Source organism: Haemorhous mexicanus, chromosome 3 (assembly GCF_027477595.1).
Source record: "Haemorhous mexicanus isolate bHaeMex1 chromosome 3, bHaeMex1.pri, whole genome shotgun sequence".
NCBI lineage: Eukaryota > Metazoa > Chordata > Aves > Passeriformes > Fringillidae > Haemorhous > Haemorhous mexicanus.
Window position 1 is genome coordinate 14,668,096 of NC_082343.1, and position 17,173 is coordinate 14,685,268.

A 17,173-nucleotide genomic window follows, 5' to 3' on the forward strand; every position below is an offset into this window, starting at 1 on the left:
CTGATGAGGGACAGCTACACTGATGAAAGTGACTTAAAACTAAAAAGCAAATGGGATTTAAAATATTTTAATGTTCTGCATTTGTGGGCAGTTGTGTTCAACTCACTGTCCACAGAAGCAATTACTAATTGTGCTGCAGTGCTTGTTGATGAAAATCCTTTACTGTATCTAAAACCAAATGAGTTTGACAATTAGTATGTGCTTTTGTTTTTTTTTAATTAAAGGATGTAGATAATGTGTTCAAAGAGTTCAAGCTGTATTTAGGTTGAAACTTGAAGGTAACTGTATTTTCTGTCAATTAAAGTGCTTAAAGGGAAGAACTTGCATTTAAAGGAGGCTGTCTCTTATTTTCATAGCATGCAGGTGTCTGAGTGTTTTCACGCTCATGTTCTTACACTGCAGGACAAGTAGGTCAGCTGCTGGCTGTGTACTTAGGGGAAGCAGGAATTGGCTTTTCATTTTACCTCATGCTTTAAGAAATGGGTTATTTAGTGGGGTTTGTTCAGTTGAAATACTGTCTGCATATACAAGAAGCTACTGTTCTCAAAATCTGGCTTAGTATTTCAACAAATGGTGCTTGTTCTGGGTACTTAGCTGGTGAGAATAAATAGCAGTCCTGCTGTAGTTGTTACTGAGTGGAATAAGGAGTTTATAGGGAAACTGAGTGGTAGTATCTTCCCTTGGCTATATTTGCTCCCATTCAAATCTGTCTACTTCTGTGTTGCTGCCCAATGTTGATTCTCTTGTGTCTCCGAGCCTGTTTGACCTGGGTTAGGAAGTGGAATAAGGAGTTTATAGGGAAACTGAGTGGTAGTATCTTCCCTTGGCTATATTTGCTCCCATTCAAATCTGTCTACTTCTGTGTTGCTGCACAATGTTGATTCTCTTGTGTCTCCGAGCCTGTTTGACCTGGGTTAGGAAGTGATCATGTCAGTCAGAGCTGTGCAGTAGCCCACAGGTTCTAATGGAATAATTCAGGTTGGAAGAAGCCAAAATGACATAGGGACTGATTGGTGAACAGCACAATAATAGGTGTGAATAGATGGCAGACTTCAGGGGCAAGTCCAGTTGATCATCTTCTTGCATCAGCTCCAGACCGGGCAGCAGATATGACCTTAGTCTAGAGTCTGTTAGTTCAGTACTACAGAAACTTCAAAGGTTAACATATTGAAAAAAGAAAAATGTAGCTGTGACTTCCTGGGTCTGCAGCGCTATGCTACAATTTCTAGTGCCATATGGTTTGACATATGTATGTATGTACTGAAAGCCCAAGGTTCAGATCTTCTGTGCACATGGGAATTTCCAACAGCATAGTGATCAACCACATGAGTGAGTTTGGTGAATCGATCAGTCTTTAATCTTGTGTCAGGAGGCAGCATTGCCTCTCTATTGTGTATGCAGAACATGGAACATTCCTCTGAAACAACCACTCCCTCTGTGAATGTATTGGGTTGGTAACTCCATTACTGGGATGAAACTGGGCTTAGCAAAGTGTTAAAATGTACTATAAAAAACAAGCAAAACCCCCAAACCAACTAAAGTCTGTTGTTTTGATTACCTCTGTAGCAGTACTGAAACTGTATTGTTAGGGAGACCTGTAAAGGGATGCTGCCTTGAGCTTTGCAAGTCCAAAGTACTGACCAGCAAGCTAGAAAGTAGTTGTAGTGTAGTAGTAGAAGTTAGTGTAGAGGTGGCCATTCTGTGAATGCCACCTCTTCTAAAGTTAGTTATCATCTCTTTTATACTTGATTTGCTAGGACTGGACTATTGCAAGAACCTAGAGCAGTCTGTGAGATTTAGAACAAATCAGATTAAATTCTGAGTTTTAAGTAGTACACTGTGACTGTGCTGGGGCAGGTGAGGAATGAGGGACAGCCAAGGGACAGGGCTTTGAGTTCTGAATTACATAAACTTCTGGCCTGAGTTGACCGGACAGTGCTGTCAGCATGTTTATTTTATGAACTACTTGGAGAACTTCTGCAGTGCTCTTGCAGAAAACCGGACTGTGGAGGGGGGTGTTTCTTGTCCTGACCTTTGTTTCCAGAGGCTGCACTGAAAGTAATTCTTGGAAGTGTAGTGTGACCTTTCTGGCCATGATACTGAAGCCTTCTAGAAAGGCTCCCTAAGTGCTGCCTGAGACAGCAACTAGCCAGAGTGACAGGGTGAGCAGCCACAAGGCAGGATAAAGGATCAAAAAAAGGTGTGACATCTGCCTAGGACACCTGACAGGGTTGCATACGCTGGTTATGCTGCTGGGACAAGCAGTAGCACTTGTTCTGTAGTTAACATGCTTAACCTGTGCAGTGTGTCCTGTTAATTGCCAACTAGTTCAAAATCTTGAAAGGAGGGGTGTTCTCTGCCTCTCAAGCACGAAGTTATCAAGCCAGCTCTTCTGGATGGATCAAATTGCTTTCACAGCTGTCAGCACTGTAGGTCTCCACCCTCTAAAGTCCTTGACTGATGGCCATGATGGTCTTTTCTGTAGGTAGGTTGGGAACTTTTAGATATATTAAGCTGGTTAGTCAGTGGGAAAAAAAAAAAGCCAACAATCCAACTTGACCCAAACCAACCAAACAAACCCAACTTGGTGCTCTGGACTTGACTTCCAATTTCTGCTGGTAAGTGAAATCTAACAGGAGTTTAGTAGGGTCTAGATGAATATTCTCTCCTGTTCCTTCTGAGCTAATGAGCTTCAGTGGTGCATAACGCTGTTAACAAGATGTGAGCTTTAATGGGCATATTTTGTGTAAGCTCTTGATAGTACTGTCTCCTTGTGATAGGGAGAATTTGCTTGTTTATAAAAAACTAATGATAAAGGACCATTCCACTTGTTTGTTCTGAAATCTCCTTGGCCTGAAGAGGTTTTGTGTGGCTGTGCTCTGCACTGGCGCAAGGATACTGCTACAGCTTCAGGTCTTTGAGGTCTGACAAGTTTTGATGACTTCCAGGTAGGACAGGATGGTTAGTGTCAAGCTTCAAGTGAATGAAGAGAAGCTGCAGGTGTGGCTTCAAACCATTTTTCAGTCTGCCCTAGTTTACAGACCCAATCCCATACTGCAGTTGTGTATTTAAGTGAAGTGTGTATTTACGTAAAAGAATAGGAGGCTGTTCCAAGTAACCAAGTTACACTTACTACCAGGGACATACCTTGAAGCAGAGGCTGTGAAACACTGTGTGAATGTGTTTACTAAAACACAGGCACCTCTTCTTGGAACTATCTGATGTCAATACTTTTATCAGTAGAATATTCCCTTTATGTTTGTAGGCTGTGATGCTGGAAGCTTTCTTTCTGATTGCCAAAATCTTTGTCCCTCCATTCCTGGGCTATCCTCCCAAAGTTTCTGGCCTCCAAAGGATCCTGCCTATATGAGGCAAAACGTGTATAGAAGCTCTTTCTGAAAAGAGGAGAGGGCTTGTTTAATATCTGGGAATACAAAACCTTGAGGCCAAAAGTGAGAGACTTTCCTCTGAAGTGCTGACCAGTCAGTGTAGTTTGTATAGTTTGGTGTCCTGTTGACAGATTTTCTTTTAAAAGTTACTCCTTCCCGTTGTCAGGCCTGTTAGTATGATCAGTGTTTTGGCCTGCTGTATTAATCACTTAGAGTTAGGGTGATGCTGGGGTCTGTTTTGCCCACCCACTTGGATAATGTTGCAGTTTAGTTCTAGCTGCTTAGGATTTAAGCACTCAAGTGTACTTCCTGTTCAAACCAAGCACCATGAAAGCTTAGTATGTACAAACCAAATTTTTTCAAGATTTAATACCATTGGGCTTTGGGACAGCACAAGATTTGATGCTTGGAAGTGGAAACATTCTCTGTCATTTTGCAATTAAATGAGGTGTTGTTAGAGCTGGGTAGGGAGAAAATTGCTGGAGAAACTTCAGGGTCACTGTGGTACCAGTGTTTCAAATTCATGGTAATAGCTGCAGTGTCTCATTACATCCACAAAACTGGTGCCCTGCTCATAAGTCTTTTGCTGAGAATGGTATCTCTCTTGCAAAGTCTGGCAGGAATAACTTGGCAGGTCCTGTGAGCATTGGCAGGTTCTGTGCCATGAATGAATGAAACTGTGTGTTCCCTGGTGTCTCATGGATGCATCCTGCAGGAGAACACTCCTAGTGGGCTGCTTCCACAGGAAACCTCTCTGTGAGCAACACATGAGGGGATTGGGGGTGGCTGCTGCCTTGTCTTGGAAATGGAAACATGACTAGAAGGACAGTGTAACTGAAAATCGTATGTGATAATCCCAGATAAGTAACTGGTAGGAAGGTGCCTTGATCAGGTTTTTGCTCATGGGCTTCCAATAGAACATGGCAAAATTTAAATTTGGAGTGGGAGGCAATTCAGTAAGCACAAAGAAGCTTTCCAGATGCTTGCCAGGAAAAGTAGAGTCAGGAATGGTACAGTTGATTTCTGCTGTGGGACAAACTTCAGTGTTGTGGTGCCTGAACAAGAGAGGAGACTTCACCTTGGATAGGGTGGTTTGGTTTTCTTTTACACCTCTAATCCAATTAACTCCTGAATTCTAAAAGTCAGAAATATAGGATATTGGCACTGGTATAGTGTGTGTCTGAAGGGCTATGTTACCTTGTCATTCATTAGTAACTTTAATCTGAGTTACAGTTTTTTCAGCTATTGTTTTATCCTGAAATGGTATTAATTCTTAAATTGTGTATAAAATAGTCTCTTAACTGTTTTTAAAGAGTTAATACTTACTGTTACTAAATCTTGCTTAATAGTGCATTATAGGAAGAATATTAAGCCAGAAACTGCTTCAGTGGTTGTTTTTTGTTTTCTTATCCCAGAAGTGTTAGGGCATGCACATGTTCAGTAGTTTATTGTGTTGCAAATAGGGAATAGGTGTTCTAAAGTCTGTGCTCTATTGAGACTTGAAACAGTGTTGGAATTAGAGAGGAGTTTATTCATCTGGTGTTTGTTATCCATTCTAGATCCGTGTTCTTGCTTGTACCTGTTGGCAAGCAAACCTGTTGACAGGAAACACTCATTTCCCTTGACACCCTTACAACAAGAAGGTGGTGATATAAAAATGCCCTTTTTTAGTCCTTTTTCAAGCTTCTTTGAAACGATTCTTTTTTTTTTTTTTCCAGATAAAAGGCCCTTGACTTAAGATGCCTTTAAAAGGGGTTTTGAAGCTGAAAATCAGGGTTGGGTTTTTTTTTTTTTGTGATTCCTTAATACATAAAGAATATCTGAAAGAGAGAAGATCTGAAGTACAGGCTAGACACAAAGCTGATGAAAACAGACAGGGAGCTACTGTTGACCTCTTTGCATTCCCAAGAACATCACCCTTGCTGCTGGAGATGTAAGCCCAGCTCAAGGCTTCACAATAAAAGAAAAAGTGTTGTTTGCCCTAAGCTGTGACTCACCAAAGTGTTCTCACCTGTCAATTTGCAGGTAAGCTTTATGAAGAAGAAGAGGACGATGCCCTGCCAGACTCAGATGCCCTGCCGGACTCAGATGACGAGGTGGAACTGGATAAGCCGCGCCCCATACAGATTGTCCTTGCTCATGAAGATGACCATAACTTTGAATTAGATGAATCAGCATTGGAAAAAATCTTGCTTCAGGAACATATTAAAGATCTTAACATTGTAGTTGTGTCTGTAGCAGGAGCTTTCCGCAAAGGAAAATCTTTTTTGCTGGACTTCATGCTTAGATACATGTATAACAGGGTGAGTAGTTTTTGGATTTTTCCTGCAGGAGAAAAGTACTTTGGTATTTTAGTAATTTCCCTTTGTGTTTGCTAAATTGAGCATAAATATAGCAGGTCAAATTTTTCTGATATATTGGGGAAGGGGAAGTCAGCTACTCTGCTTCTACACTGTGAAGAAGGGTATTTAAGTGACAGTTTTTCAATGTACCCTATCTTGCAGTTATCAAGGGAATTTATTGGTGTCCCAGTGTAAGTGGACACAAGAAGAACTTGAATGATGAAATGTGATGGCCTTCTAGTTGAGCTTTGGGTAAGGGCTTTTCCAGGTGGTGACTTAGAGGAGCCTTGCTGTGACTCTATCTCCTGAAATCATATTGTAGCACTCACTTGCCCATTGTTGCAGAAATCTTACCAGGTAGCTAAATCTGCTTAAATATGATGTATGACAAAAAGGAGAAAGTTTCCTTTTCGCTGCTTGGAATGCATTTCTGAATGCAGTCCAGGAACTCTTAAAATCCTTTCAAGTTATTGATTGATTAAAGCCTAATCCAAAATCTAATTCCTTCTTTTAGTTTGTAGATTTTGGCTAGCATTGTCTTGTTTTGAGCCCTTGGCTTACATGGAGAAGGTGGAGTAGGGTGTTCTGTGAACCATACACATTTGCCTGTCACAGTTTGTGGGGTGTTTCTTTTAATCTCCTTTATGAATATTGACAGGTCAGTGTTTTGTTGCTTTTTGAAGCTCTTAGAAACCCAGAACTGATTCCTTCTTTGTTCACTATTCTTTGGAGCTAATTTGTGCTAGCTGGCTTGAGGGAAAATCAAGATAAACCCTGTAGTTACAGGAAGTATGAGAGTACAGCAGAAAAGCTGCTGATAGTTGGCAAATTAAGACTTCCTTCTCTCAGTCCCAGTGGTGCCCGTTATTGAGTTCCTCTACCTCATTTTGCAAGAGCTGTGGAAGAAAGACCCTGAGGATAGAGTCTCAGGGTAGGTGGAATGCAGAGTAGCAAGCTGGTATTCCTAACTTCTTGAGTCTCTTTTAACCTAGGGAGGAAAAATTAATTTATTATGGATGGTGTTCAAAATGAGCCAAACAATGAAACCCCCACCAATCCCTGCAAACAAAGAAAAACACAAACTCCTAATTACAGTGATCTGAGCAAGGTGCTTTGCTGGGTAGAGGTAGTGTGAGTTTCCTTTTGAAAACAGAAGGGCTGGGCGTTAAACAAATACTCTTAATTTTCAGATTGTGAAATAAAGCAAATGTTCATGTAGCAAAACAGATTGAAGTGCTGTTTCAGCCTTGTGTATTAGGCCTCTCTGTTTCCTTTATTGTGCAGTCACTTTTCTCAATTTTCTATAAATGTCCTTCAAAATAGCATTTGTTTCTCTTAAACTGAAGGTGAAAGCAAGCTTGGCCATCTACTCTAACAACTGTTTCTTAACAAGAGCAGAAAAGTCTTGCTCTCCATGTGTTGGTTCTGGCCAGGTATTTCTATTCTGAAGTTGTATTGCTTGCAGACCCTTAGTTGAGCTGATTCAACTCACTGATGCATCAGAAGACATTGCACTTTGCTGAATTGCTTTTCTGCCAGCTCAGTGACGTAAATTGGCTTAGGGAAGGAGTTGGACAAGCATCAGAACTGCTGCAAACTGATTGATGGGAACTGGGGGTGATGGAGGATAAATGCAACGCCTCCTCTTTGGAGCACTCTTGAGTTGTGTGAAGTCAAATGATATTCTCTGCTTATCCAAATTTAGTACAGGAGGAGAGAGAGATCTTGGTATAGTTTTATAGTACTTAGTCTGAGCCCTCCATCTTTACTCAGGCTCAATTGCAAGTCTGTATTTTCTATGAGTTAAATATTGCACAGAATACTAAAGCGACTGCATTCAGTTCATATGCCAATCAAGCAATTTTGGGGTGTCCTTTTATGTGGACATTAGCATGCATAATGAAAAACTTGTCAATGAAACCTTCCAAATCTCATTTTCTTGTCTTAAACTGAGTGCCAGAGGTCATGTGGAAAGTTGCCATTGTAAAAATCTCACTGGTGCGAGCTGAAGTCACAGGTAGGATTTTGGCACGGCAGAGGTTTATCACTGCCTTCAGGTGGACATGTCATTTCAAGCACTGATCCTTAGTGCTGTGATTGCTACTCAGCAAGCTGCTGCAAGGATCCTGTGGTCTTAACCTTTAGTAAGAGTTGGGTGCAGCAACACCTGTAAGTTTAGATGTAAAAGTTTTTTGTTTTTTTTTTTTTTTTTGCTGGAGTGCCACCTTCTTATTTTGAATTAATCCTCGAGGTGTACTGTGTACTAATGCACTAGGCAAATCAAGCTGCATTGGGCTTTTCCTTAGTGTGGAGTAAAGTTAGAGAAATTACCCTTTAGGTGACTGAAATAAAATTGTAGAGCAACTTATAGCTTGATTTCAGGTAGGAGCCTTTTTTTCCTCCTCCCCTCTCCTGGATATCTTTCAAGCCAGCTTGATGGATGGATACTTAAAATACTGAGCTTTAGCTAAGGAAAGATGCAGGTAACCAGCTAGGAGTGTTTCAAAGTGGTGCAGAGGTCAGTCAGAGGCAGGCTTAAGTACATCATCCATAAGATGGAGCAACTTCAGGTGAAGTTGAGCCTGTTAAAACACCACAGTCTCCTGTCATATGAATCACTTGTGAAATCAAATGAGGTCATATCTAGTGCTCATTGAGGGACTCGTGAAACTGTGTAGTTTTGATCTGATTTGTTACAAATTGGAGGAATAATACAAATAGGAATAATGTTTGGACCAAAATGGGCTAAAGTATTCTTGTATAAAAGAAAAATGGAACATACTGAGTAACAGATTCTTTTTGAAAAGTAAAAAGCTGCAGTCCATTGGCAGGTACATGTGAGATATGATACAGATTGTCAGACTGTATCCTGGATTGTGCTGCAGCACAAAGCAGGCTTGGAGCTTTCATTTCTATGAGTGGTATGTGGAAGCATAAGCATCTTCTGGGATAGAAAAATTAAAGAAAAAAGCTGTTCAGGTTTTGCTTAGTGTCTCTGGTAGAGGTGCATGTGCCTATCAAAATAAACAAAAGGGAACAAAAACCCCAAACAGCCAAACCCAAACAATTGTACAGACCTGTAGAACTCTCTACTTGCATGCCTGTGTTCATTTTCTGAATTTTTATCTGCTTGTCTCCCCTTTGTCTCATCTAAGTAGCAGAGTGAGTGGTGCACTGTTAGTGTTTGGAAGAATGCTGGTGCAGAACTGCTGGATTGCCTGCATGCTACTAGGCATGAGGGAAACGTGCAGGTTTTTTCCCATCCCCCTTTAGAAATAAGCAGTTTCACTTAGTTGTTTTAAAGTATTTTTATTCTGTACAGTCCCTGGGTACTCAGGCTGTGTTCTGACATGTGAAGAAATGTCTTGAGCTGTTATCTGAAAACTGCCAGTGTGGAGTCAGCAAGGTAGAGCCCAGAAGTGAATTGAGGAATCTCCACTTTGACCTTCTCAGTGGACTCTTTCCTGGCTGGTAATCTACTCTGGGGAGTTCAAGGCAATTCATTAAATGTCTCTTATGCCAGCTTGCTGTGTTCTAGCCTGTGAAAGAAAGCTTTGTATACACTGAAATCCTTCATGAAAGAAGTGGCAGGCAGACAACAGTTTAACTGATGAGGGGGCTACAGAAAAACCTATCAAAGTGAAACTTCCTTGGGGTGCCTGCTCATCCTCCTTACTTGCCAGTGCATGAGCTACATTTCTGGGTTAGATGTGCTCATATAATTTCTGGATTCTTGTGGGTGAACTGCTGCTCTGCGTGTCCTGTCCTTGAAGACCTCATTACAGTTCCATCAGCCAGGAATGTTAGCTGCCAACTGTAGTCACCTCTCAGATAGCTTCTCATCTCAAATATGAGTGGGTTGGTTGGCATCTATCAAACTCTTAAACTGACCTTTCCTCTGTAACTGTCAAGTATAGATTGTGAATCTTCTGGTTGTTATCTGTTCTCCGTGGCTTCTGCAAGATGGCTTTAGGAGTCTGGTACTGGCTTCTGTTAGTGTGGGGACTCAAATGCTTAGCCAGCTGTTAGTAAGGGGGAAGGGAGAGGATTAAGTTAAGATCAGATGTTTTGTCTCTTGCTGAGGTTTAGCTGTTCCCGAGTTTAAATATCTGCTGTTGTGTTTGAGCAGAGTTTTCTCAGCCATGAGAGTGAAACTGGTGACAGAACTGTGCTGTTCTCAATACCTCTGAGTGCTGGAGACTCAAAAACTGTGCACACTTATATTTCAGTGACTGAAAAGTTGTGCAGCCACTCAGGTACCATGGGATTGCTTTGGGTGATCTTGAAACACAGCAGAGTAGCGCTGTGTTTTAATATTTTGTGTAGTGTTGTCAGCTGGCTCTGAGGAAAATGTAATAACAGTGTGGAAGTCTGCTAAAACATAGCATGTTAAAAAAAAAATAGAAATCTCCTTATTGGTTTTACATAAGTTTTCCTTTTGTTTTGTAGACTTCTCCTTGTTGGATAGGTGGAAACACCGAGCCATTGACTGGGTTTACATGGAGAGGTGGATGTGAACGGGAAACCACTGGCATTCAGATTTGGAGTGAAGTGTTTGTAATTGAAAAACCTAATGGAACAAAGGTGAGTGCTTAACTTGTCTTGATTTACTCAAGGTCTCCCTTGCGGGAGTTGTAGGCTTGGTTTGGTTGTGTGGTGGGTTGTTTGGTTTTTTTTTTGGTTTGTTGTTTTTTGTTTTTTTAAAAATGAAACAGAGGCTCTGGATGCCCCATCCGGGAGGTGTTCCCGGTCACGTTCAGTGGGGTTCCAAGCAACCTGGTCTAGTGGAAGGTGTATCTGCCTTTGCCAGAGGGATTGGAACAAGGTGATTCTTAGAGGTACCTTTCAGCCTAAACTGTTTTTTGTCATTCTAAAACTTAAATAGGATTCTTGCCTCTGTGTACACTTTTGATGTAATGGATTTCACAGTGGCTGTTTGAACATTGGTTGCTTTCCTTTGCACTGAGCAGCTGAGTAACATATCTGGAAACTGTTATCAGTATGAGGATGGAGATTGATTCTTACAACCCAGCAGAAAACTTCAACAATAGTTTCATTCTGAGAGTACTTTGTTTTGGCAAAGTCTACCCCATCCGGGCTGATGGGTGGGTTACCCTGGGGATGTTGGAAAACTGTAATGGCTATAAATACCATCTACAGACAAATGCTGGGGGGAGAAGCTCTGTAACACACACTGTTCTTTGAAGGGTGAGAATATGTTCTAACTTCTAGCTGTGTTTTAGTAGAGTGTAGTGCGTGGCTGTAAGTACTTCAGGGTCTGGAAGCTGGTCCTTCCATATAATTTTAGCGAGCAGTCTGTAAAAGAGGACTAAGTCTAACAGTGGGGAAAAAAAGCACTAACTTGATTCTTTTTTAACTCTCAAGTCAGTTTGACTGCAAAGTTTACTTGGAGGTGTTTATGCTGAAACAAAGTGTTAATGTCATTAATAAATATTTACTCCAAAATAGTGGTGGTGATCTTGAACTATTTGTGTTCTGAACCATCAGTTTTAGGTTATTTAAATTTCATACTCTTTGCATATGCAGAGGAAACATCTGATGCCCAGTCTGTGGGACATGGATTTTAAAAATAGTGGCTTAGTGGTGTTTAACAAATTTCACAGCTGACCAAACATTTCTCTGGTTAAAAACCAGTTACATGTGAATCTGCTTATGCTTTGGGAACAAATCAATTACTTGTTCTTGCTTCTCAGTGGGAAGGAGAAGGGAGGTGTAGCAGATCCCAAAGACGAGAATTGGACTGATAAACTTTTTTCATTAATATCACTTCCTTCCTTGTCGTTTCAGCAGACAGTATCAATTATCTTGTTTTCTGCTGAAAAAAAATTATCTTAAGATATATATATATATATATATATATATATATATATATATATATATATATAAGTGCATCTTACTCTTAGCTCTGATGAACTATGCTAGATCTGCAGCTGAGACTGATGTTCTTCCAGTGAAGGAGAGCTATCAGTCAGTCTGTATGGCACCCCCACTGGGCCAAGGAGGGCTGTTTCTCTGGGAGAAGGTAGCCAGGCAAGGCCAGAGGCTTGAGGCGGCTGGCAGGGCCCTCTGGCTGCTGCTCACTCAGCTGTGGGTGTGTGTGTGTGTAGTCATGTGTGCAGGGAGCTGGCTGAGGTTTCATCAGCAAGCACAGGGGCAGAGGCTTGCTCTGCTTGAACTGACCCCAGTGGCCAGGAGTGTGAAGGTGTCCATGATCTGGTTAACTGCTGGTGTTCTTTCAAACTCTGCAGGTTGCTGTACTACTCATGGATACCCAAGGTGCCTTTGATAGCCAATCCACTATCAAAGACTGTGCAACAGTTTTTGCCCTGAGCACCATGACAAGCTCTGTCCAGGTGAGAATATCTGTGCTTCCAAATAAAGGGAGAACCCTCTGTCCTGAATGTGCAAAGAATATCTCTTGAATCACACTTGGGAAGTTCACCTGCATATCTTCCTCCATCTCTGATTTTAAATTCCATACTTTTTCTGATTTTCAGTGTGGTACATAAACTACCTAAGTTGTTCGGTGGAATCAAGGTTATGCAAGGCCAGGCTGAGTTAAATTGTTGACAGAACTGGGAAATCCCCCTCCCCCCAAGATGTCAAAATAGCAACTGCTGCTTTACAGATGTGTTACAGAATCTTTTTTAAGGCTGTAGATACAGTTTGGTGTGACATTATGCTGTGATCAGCCAAACTTAAAATTGCTGCTTCTGTTCAAGTGACAATTAAACTCCTGAGAATTGTACTATACTCAAAACTACTTCTAAGCTTGTGCCTTAGAAGTGCCAAAAGTGAGCAGGTTTTTGAGGTGTGACAAGTAACTTTCTTCAGACATGCCACAATCTAAAAGGAACAGGAGTATGTAGAGCATTACTTCTGTCCTGTGGAGTTGGCTCTGGTGACATCATTTTTGAATAAGGAGGTGACTTTTGTTTGAGATGTGTTCTGTGACACCTTTCTACTTGCTGTCTTTTGGGTAGTTACACTTTTTCTGGAGGGAGCAAAAATACTCAATGTGTGAAAGAGACTATATGAATGTAAGACAGTGGTTTCATGTGACACTGTAATTCTCTGACTGTCTCTTGCAGGTATACAACTTGTCTCAGAATATTCAGGAAGATGACCTTCAACACTTGCAGGTAGGAATATGGTGAATTTATGTTAAACTGCTTCTGAACTTATAGTCTTGATAATGTTCCAGAAGTTACTATTCATGTAACTGACTTGGGAGCTGTTTGTTGCTTCATGTAAAACACTGAATTTGACCTGATACTAAAACTGGTACAGTCTGTAAAAACTGTGTTTGCATCAACTCCGTGATGCTTCTGCTGTGCCAGTGTAGAGGTAAAATAGTACGGGCTTCTAATGGGGCTGATTCTTTTAAAGTCTGTTCTCTGTATTGCAAGTTCTAAAATTACTGAAAAATGAGAAAGGAAGATGATTTGTGGAAATCCTTGATGGTGAAATTCCAGTGCTACACATTTTTCCTAAAATAGGAAAATGAATGTTATTTCGTAACCAGTTTGTAAGGAAGTGCTGGAGTTTGGGTCAGATCAGAAAGAGTCTTCTGCCCAGAAGCCATCTCTGTTTTTTCAGCTGAGAATCTTCTGCAGAGTTTTATTCTGCTTAGAAATAAAAGCAGGAGAATATCTTCTCTTCAGCATGGGGTTTTTATCCTCTTCTAATGCAACATCATGGTCAAAGGCCACTCAATTATGGCTTCATGTGAATGGTGCAAGAACCTTATCTCCTTAACTTAAAACCTGTAGCTTTAGAGAATAGCTTGTGTATTACCAAATGCCAAGGCCATGACCTTGTCACAGCTTAAAACTGTTCTGTATGTCTTCAGTGCTGCAACACAGTAGCTGCCAATGCTGGAAGTGAAAGAGCACTAACTAAAAGCAGTCTTATGAAGCTGTTCTCAGGAGGGTTGTATCACTGGGCCCATACCCCCCACATCCCGAAAAACCCAACCAAACAGTGAAAATAAAAAAAGGCTGTAGGTAATTATTTGAGAGCCAGGCTTCCTTTGAGACTTTGGTCCTTTAACAGGCTTGGTGTAATCTGAATAAAACAATCTATCTCTGTTCTACTGGAGGGTGAGATTTGAAGGAAGGAAGGGAAGAGAAGGATGATAAATACAAGCACTAGGTTGGGGGCACCCATGCATTTGAAGTTGCAGCAGGGAGTCATGATCTAAGGGAAGGAAATTGTGGATTTCTGTTTTAACAGAAATTTATGTAATTGTGAAATACTGTTAGTCTGATTGCCTTTTGCATTTAGCAGGGAAGTGAATGAGGTAAAGAGTTTGGCTCAAATAAACCAGACTCTTATGGGTGCTTGGCCACTTCACAGCTGCTTTTGCTCAGGGTGACAAGGGCTTGGAAATTAAGCTGTTCTTGTAAGTTCCTTAGGTGCTCTTGTGATCAACCCGAGGACTGCCCTTTGAGCCATAATCTACCTGAGGCCCTCCAGGAGTTAGTTTAATGTAGAATAATGATTGCCTGCTACTGGAGAGTTCTGGTGTGCTTTCATCATCTTGACCTGCAGTATCTGTAAGGAGGCTGGCATGGATCGACCCCTGCCAGTATTGACCTGTGCTGAAGCAGCCAGCACAGTCCCTAATTCCTGTTCATGTGGGTGGTTTGGCCTGCTCAGGCCAGCAAGGAATGCTGCTGCTGGTGTTAGAGATGGTGAAAGCAGTCAGAGGAAGACAGCTGATACTTGCCTTTATACTGGAGGGAAGGAACAATTAATAGTTAAGGTCACGAGCTGAAGCAGAGATCTGAGAAGCTGCTGAACTTGGCTTGTATTTAAATGTCTGATATACTGGCTAGAGCCAAGTTCCCTGGGATTTCCAGGAATAAACCTTTTGTGGGAAGTAAGGGGCAAATGTTGGACAGGCTTACCTCCTTAGCCTAGGAAGCAAGTGTTGGAAGCTGGCTTGGTGAGAAATGCAGCCAGCTTTTCTCTGAGAATAGCCCACAAGCCACCCACTTAAAACTGCAGTGTGTTGACAGTTCAGGAATGGCTCTTTGAAGCCTGTGGGAATCATGTCTCCTACCTGAACCTTATTGAGGGTTGGTATACTCGTTATTGGGGTTTGTTTGCCGTTTTCAACCTGTAGTAAGATATAAGATTGAAACCTATAGTAAGATATAAGATTGATTGCTTTATTTTTTAGTGACATAATAGAATATTTCACAGCAGAAAAATGTGTTTTCTATGTGGCACATCCTTACACTGTTCTTTCTCTCAGTTGTTTACAGAATATGGAAGACTAGCTATGGAAGAAATCTACCAAAAGCCGTTTCAGGTAACTATGTGTTAAATGGATTTAAGCAGTTGAATGTGTAGAAAATGAGCTCAGAATAATTTCTACAGATAAATTAGTTGGGCTGAAGGTAACCAGTTCTTTGCAAGACTAATTTTCCTTCACTATTATTGCCACATGGCTTTGCAAAAACCCAATGGAAAAATGCTGAAGAGGATCACATTTTGGGCAAGTATAGTTTTGTGCTTGAGTTATAAGGCATAAAAGGAATCAAAATGTCAGGTGATATGCAGGTGTTAAGGAGAAAAATTTTGTGCTGCCTTCTTTTTTAATACTCTGAGATGTGGTTGGTCCCTGCTGGTGGTAGATGGTTCTGAGAAAAGGTCCTGTTTGGTGGTGGGTGTTCTATTTAGTTGGTTTTTAAGCAAGCAAACGCACCACAGAACTACAAGGCTGCTACATTTAGAGCAGCCAAATATACCCAAAAACTTACATAGTATCTTTGCTTGTAATGTATAACGTATTTAGTTTTAGAGCAGCCAGATACTTAAAATAAGCACATGTGATAGAATTTTTGACCTTAGAAATGATGCAAACCATTCACTGCTGTTGTTCTTCCTGTTGCAGACATTAATGTTCTTAATTAGAGATTGGAGTTATCCTTATGAACATGCATATGGCTTGGAAGGAGGAAGAAAGTTCCTAGAGAAAAGATTGCAGGTAAGTTATCTCCAGTAGTCCTGTTCTGATCTTTTAAGTGGCACCTTGCTGTCAAGACAATGATGCATCATGAGCTGGCTCCTTGTGCTAATGAAATACATTTGTGGTGTTTCTACTTATAGGCAAAGTTGACATTATTAGGTTCAGAAATAAAAGCTTGAACACACTTTTGTGCTCTTACTGCTTTTAAGATGATGGTTAATCTTAACTGCAGTGCTGTAAAACTGGTAGCAGTTCTTAATGCCTTTTTTTTTTTTTCCTTCAGGTAAAGCAAAACCAACATGAAGAACTACAGAATGTAAGGAAGCATATTCACTCCTGTTTCAGTAATCTTGGGTGTTTCCTGTTGCCCCACCCTGGTCTTAAAGTTGCAACAAATCCAAATTTTGATGGGAGATTGAATGGTAGGAAGCTTTTTATTTTGTGTTTCTTGATTCAGATCACTGAATTTGTTTTCTTATATGATGAAAGTTAAGCACTGTAATGGTTAGCTATTGAAATGCCTGACTGGAAAATATTAGGCTAAAAGGTGAAGCTGCAGAATTTAGAAATGTGCATTGTGTGCTCTTTTTAGTGGTTTAAAAGTAGAGAAATTAAGCAGGGAGAGGGAGTGGATATCTGTGTGTCTAGCTGTTCATTGTAATCTGATAACTTGAGACATGCTTAAAGGTCATTAAATAGAGATTCCAAAGATAACTAAGGGCTCCAGAGGGAGAATTCCCAAGATTAAAGACTTTCTGGAAAGGCTTTTCTCTGAGAACTTGCTGAACCACAGGTCAGCTCTGAAATGGCTGAAATGAAAGCCACAGGGTTCTGCTACTGCCGAATGAGAGGCAGTCAGGATTCCTCCAAGGGATGTGTGTTCCCCAACGGAGGGAATGAGTCAGAAGGGCAATGGCTGTAACAGTGAGTTGCAGTGGTGGGGTGCCAGCCCATGCTGTGCTGAGGACACACACCTGTGAGGTCATTGTGCATTGGTGTAATTGGGGAAAGGCACTTAAAATATTGAAAGGACAGTGGAATCTTGTTCTACCAGTCTGGAGTTAGGATTGGTAGGTGGCATTTCCTAAAGCTATATTATGTATGTAAGCCTTTAAATACCTTAAAAATGCTGTTCAGAGTTGTGATGCTGTGGATTTAGAAGGATTGTGGGCTATCAGTGTTCCTTTAGGAGATCAAGATTGAAAACTAACCATCTTTTTCTTGAAATTGATTGAATTTTACTAGATATAGATGAAGATTTTAAGAATGAACTGCGGAATTTGATACCGTTACTGCTTGCCCCTGAAAACTTGGTAGAAAAAGAGATTAGTGGATCCAAGGTGACCTGTAGAGATCTTGTAGAATACTTCAAGGTAAGCAAACTCATACTAATTATTTCTGTTAATAGCTTAAAAGACAGTATTCTAATTTTAGGTCATGTT

The 17,173-nt window shown here is 40.9% G+C and overlaps 1 protein-coding gene across 9 annotated transcripts in view; it reads left to right on the forward strand.

Moving 5' to 3' along the window:
- Positions 1–17,173, forward strand: part of ATL2 (atlastin GTPase 2) — a 40,925-nt gene that overhangs the window by 14,854 nt on the left and 8,898 nt on the right. For all 9 annotated transcript variants that reach the window (XR_009485686.1, XM_059840919.1, XM_059840912.1 and 6 more), the window contains 8 exons: positions 5,415–5,692; positions 10,181–10,315; positions 12,001–12,105; positions 12,844–12,894; positions 15,015–15,071; positions 15,657–15,749; positions 16,015–16,153; positions 16,977–17,104. Coding sequence is in view for 8 of the 9 variants with exons in the window: in XM_059840919.1 (XP_059696902.1) it covers positions 5,415–5,692; positions 10,181–10,315; positions 12,001–12,105; positions 12,844–12,894; positions 15,015–15,071; positions 15,657–15,749; positions 16,015–16,153; positions 16,977–17,104 (986 nt within the window). In the remaining variant the exon portion in view is untranslated. The remainder of the gene's footprint in view (positions 1–5,414; positions 5,693–10,180; positions 10,316–12,000; positions 12,106–12,843; positions 12,895–15,014; positions 15,072–15,656; positions 15,750–16,014; positions 16,154–16,976; positions 17,105–17,173) is intronic.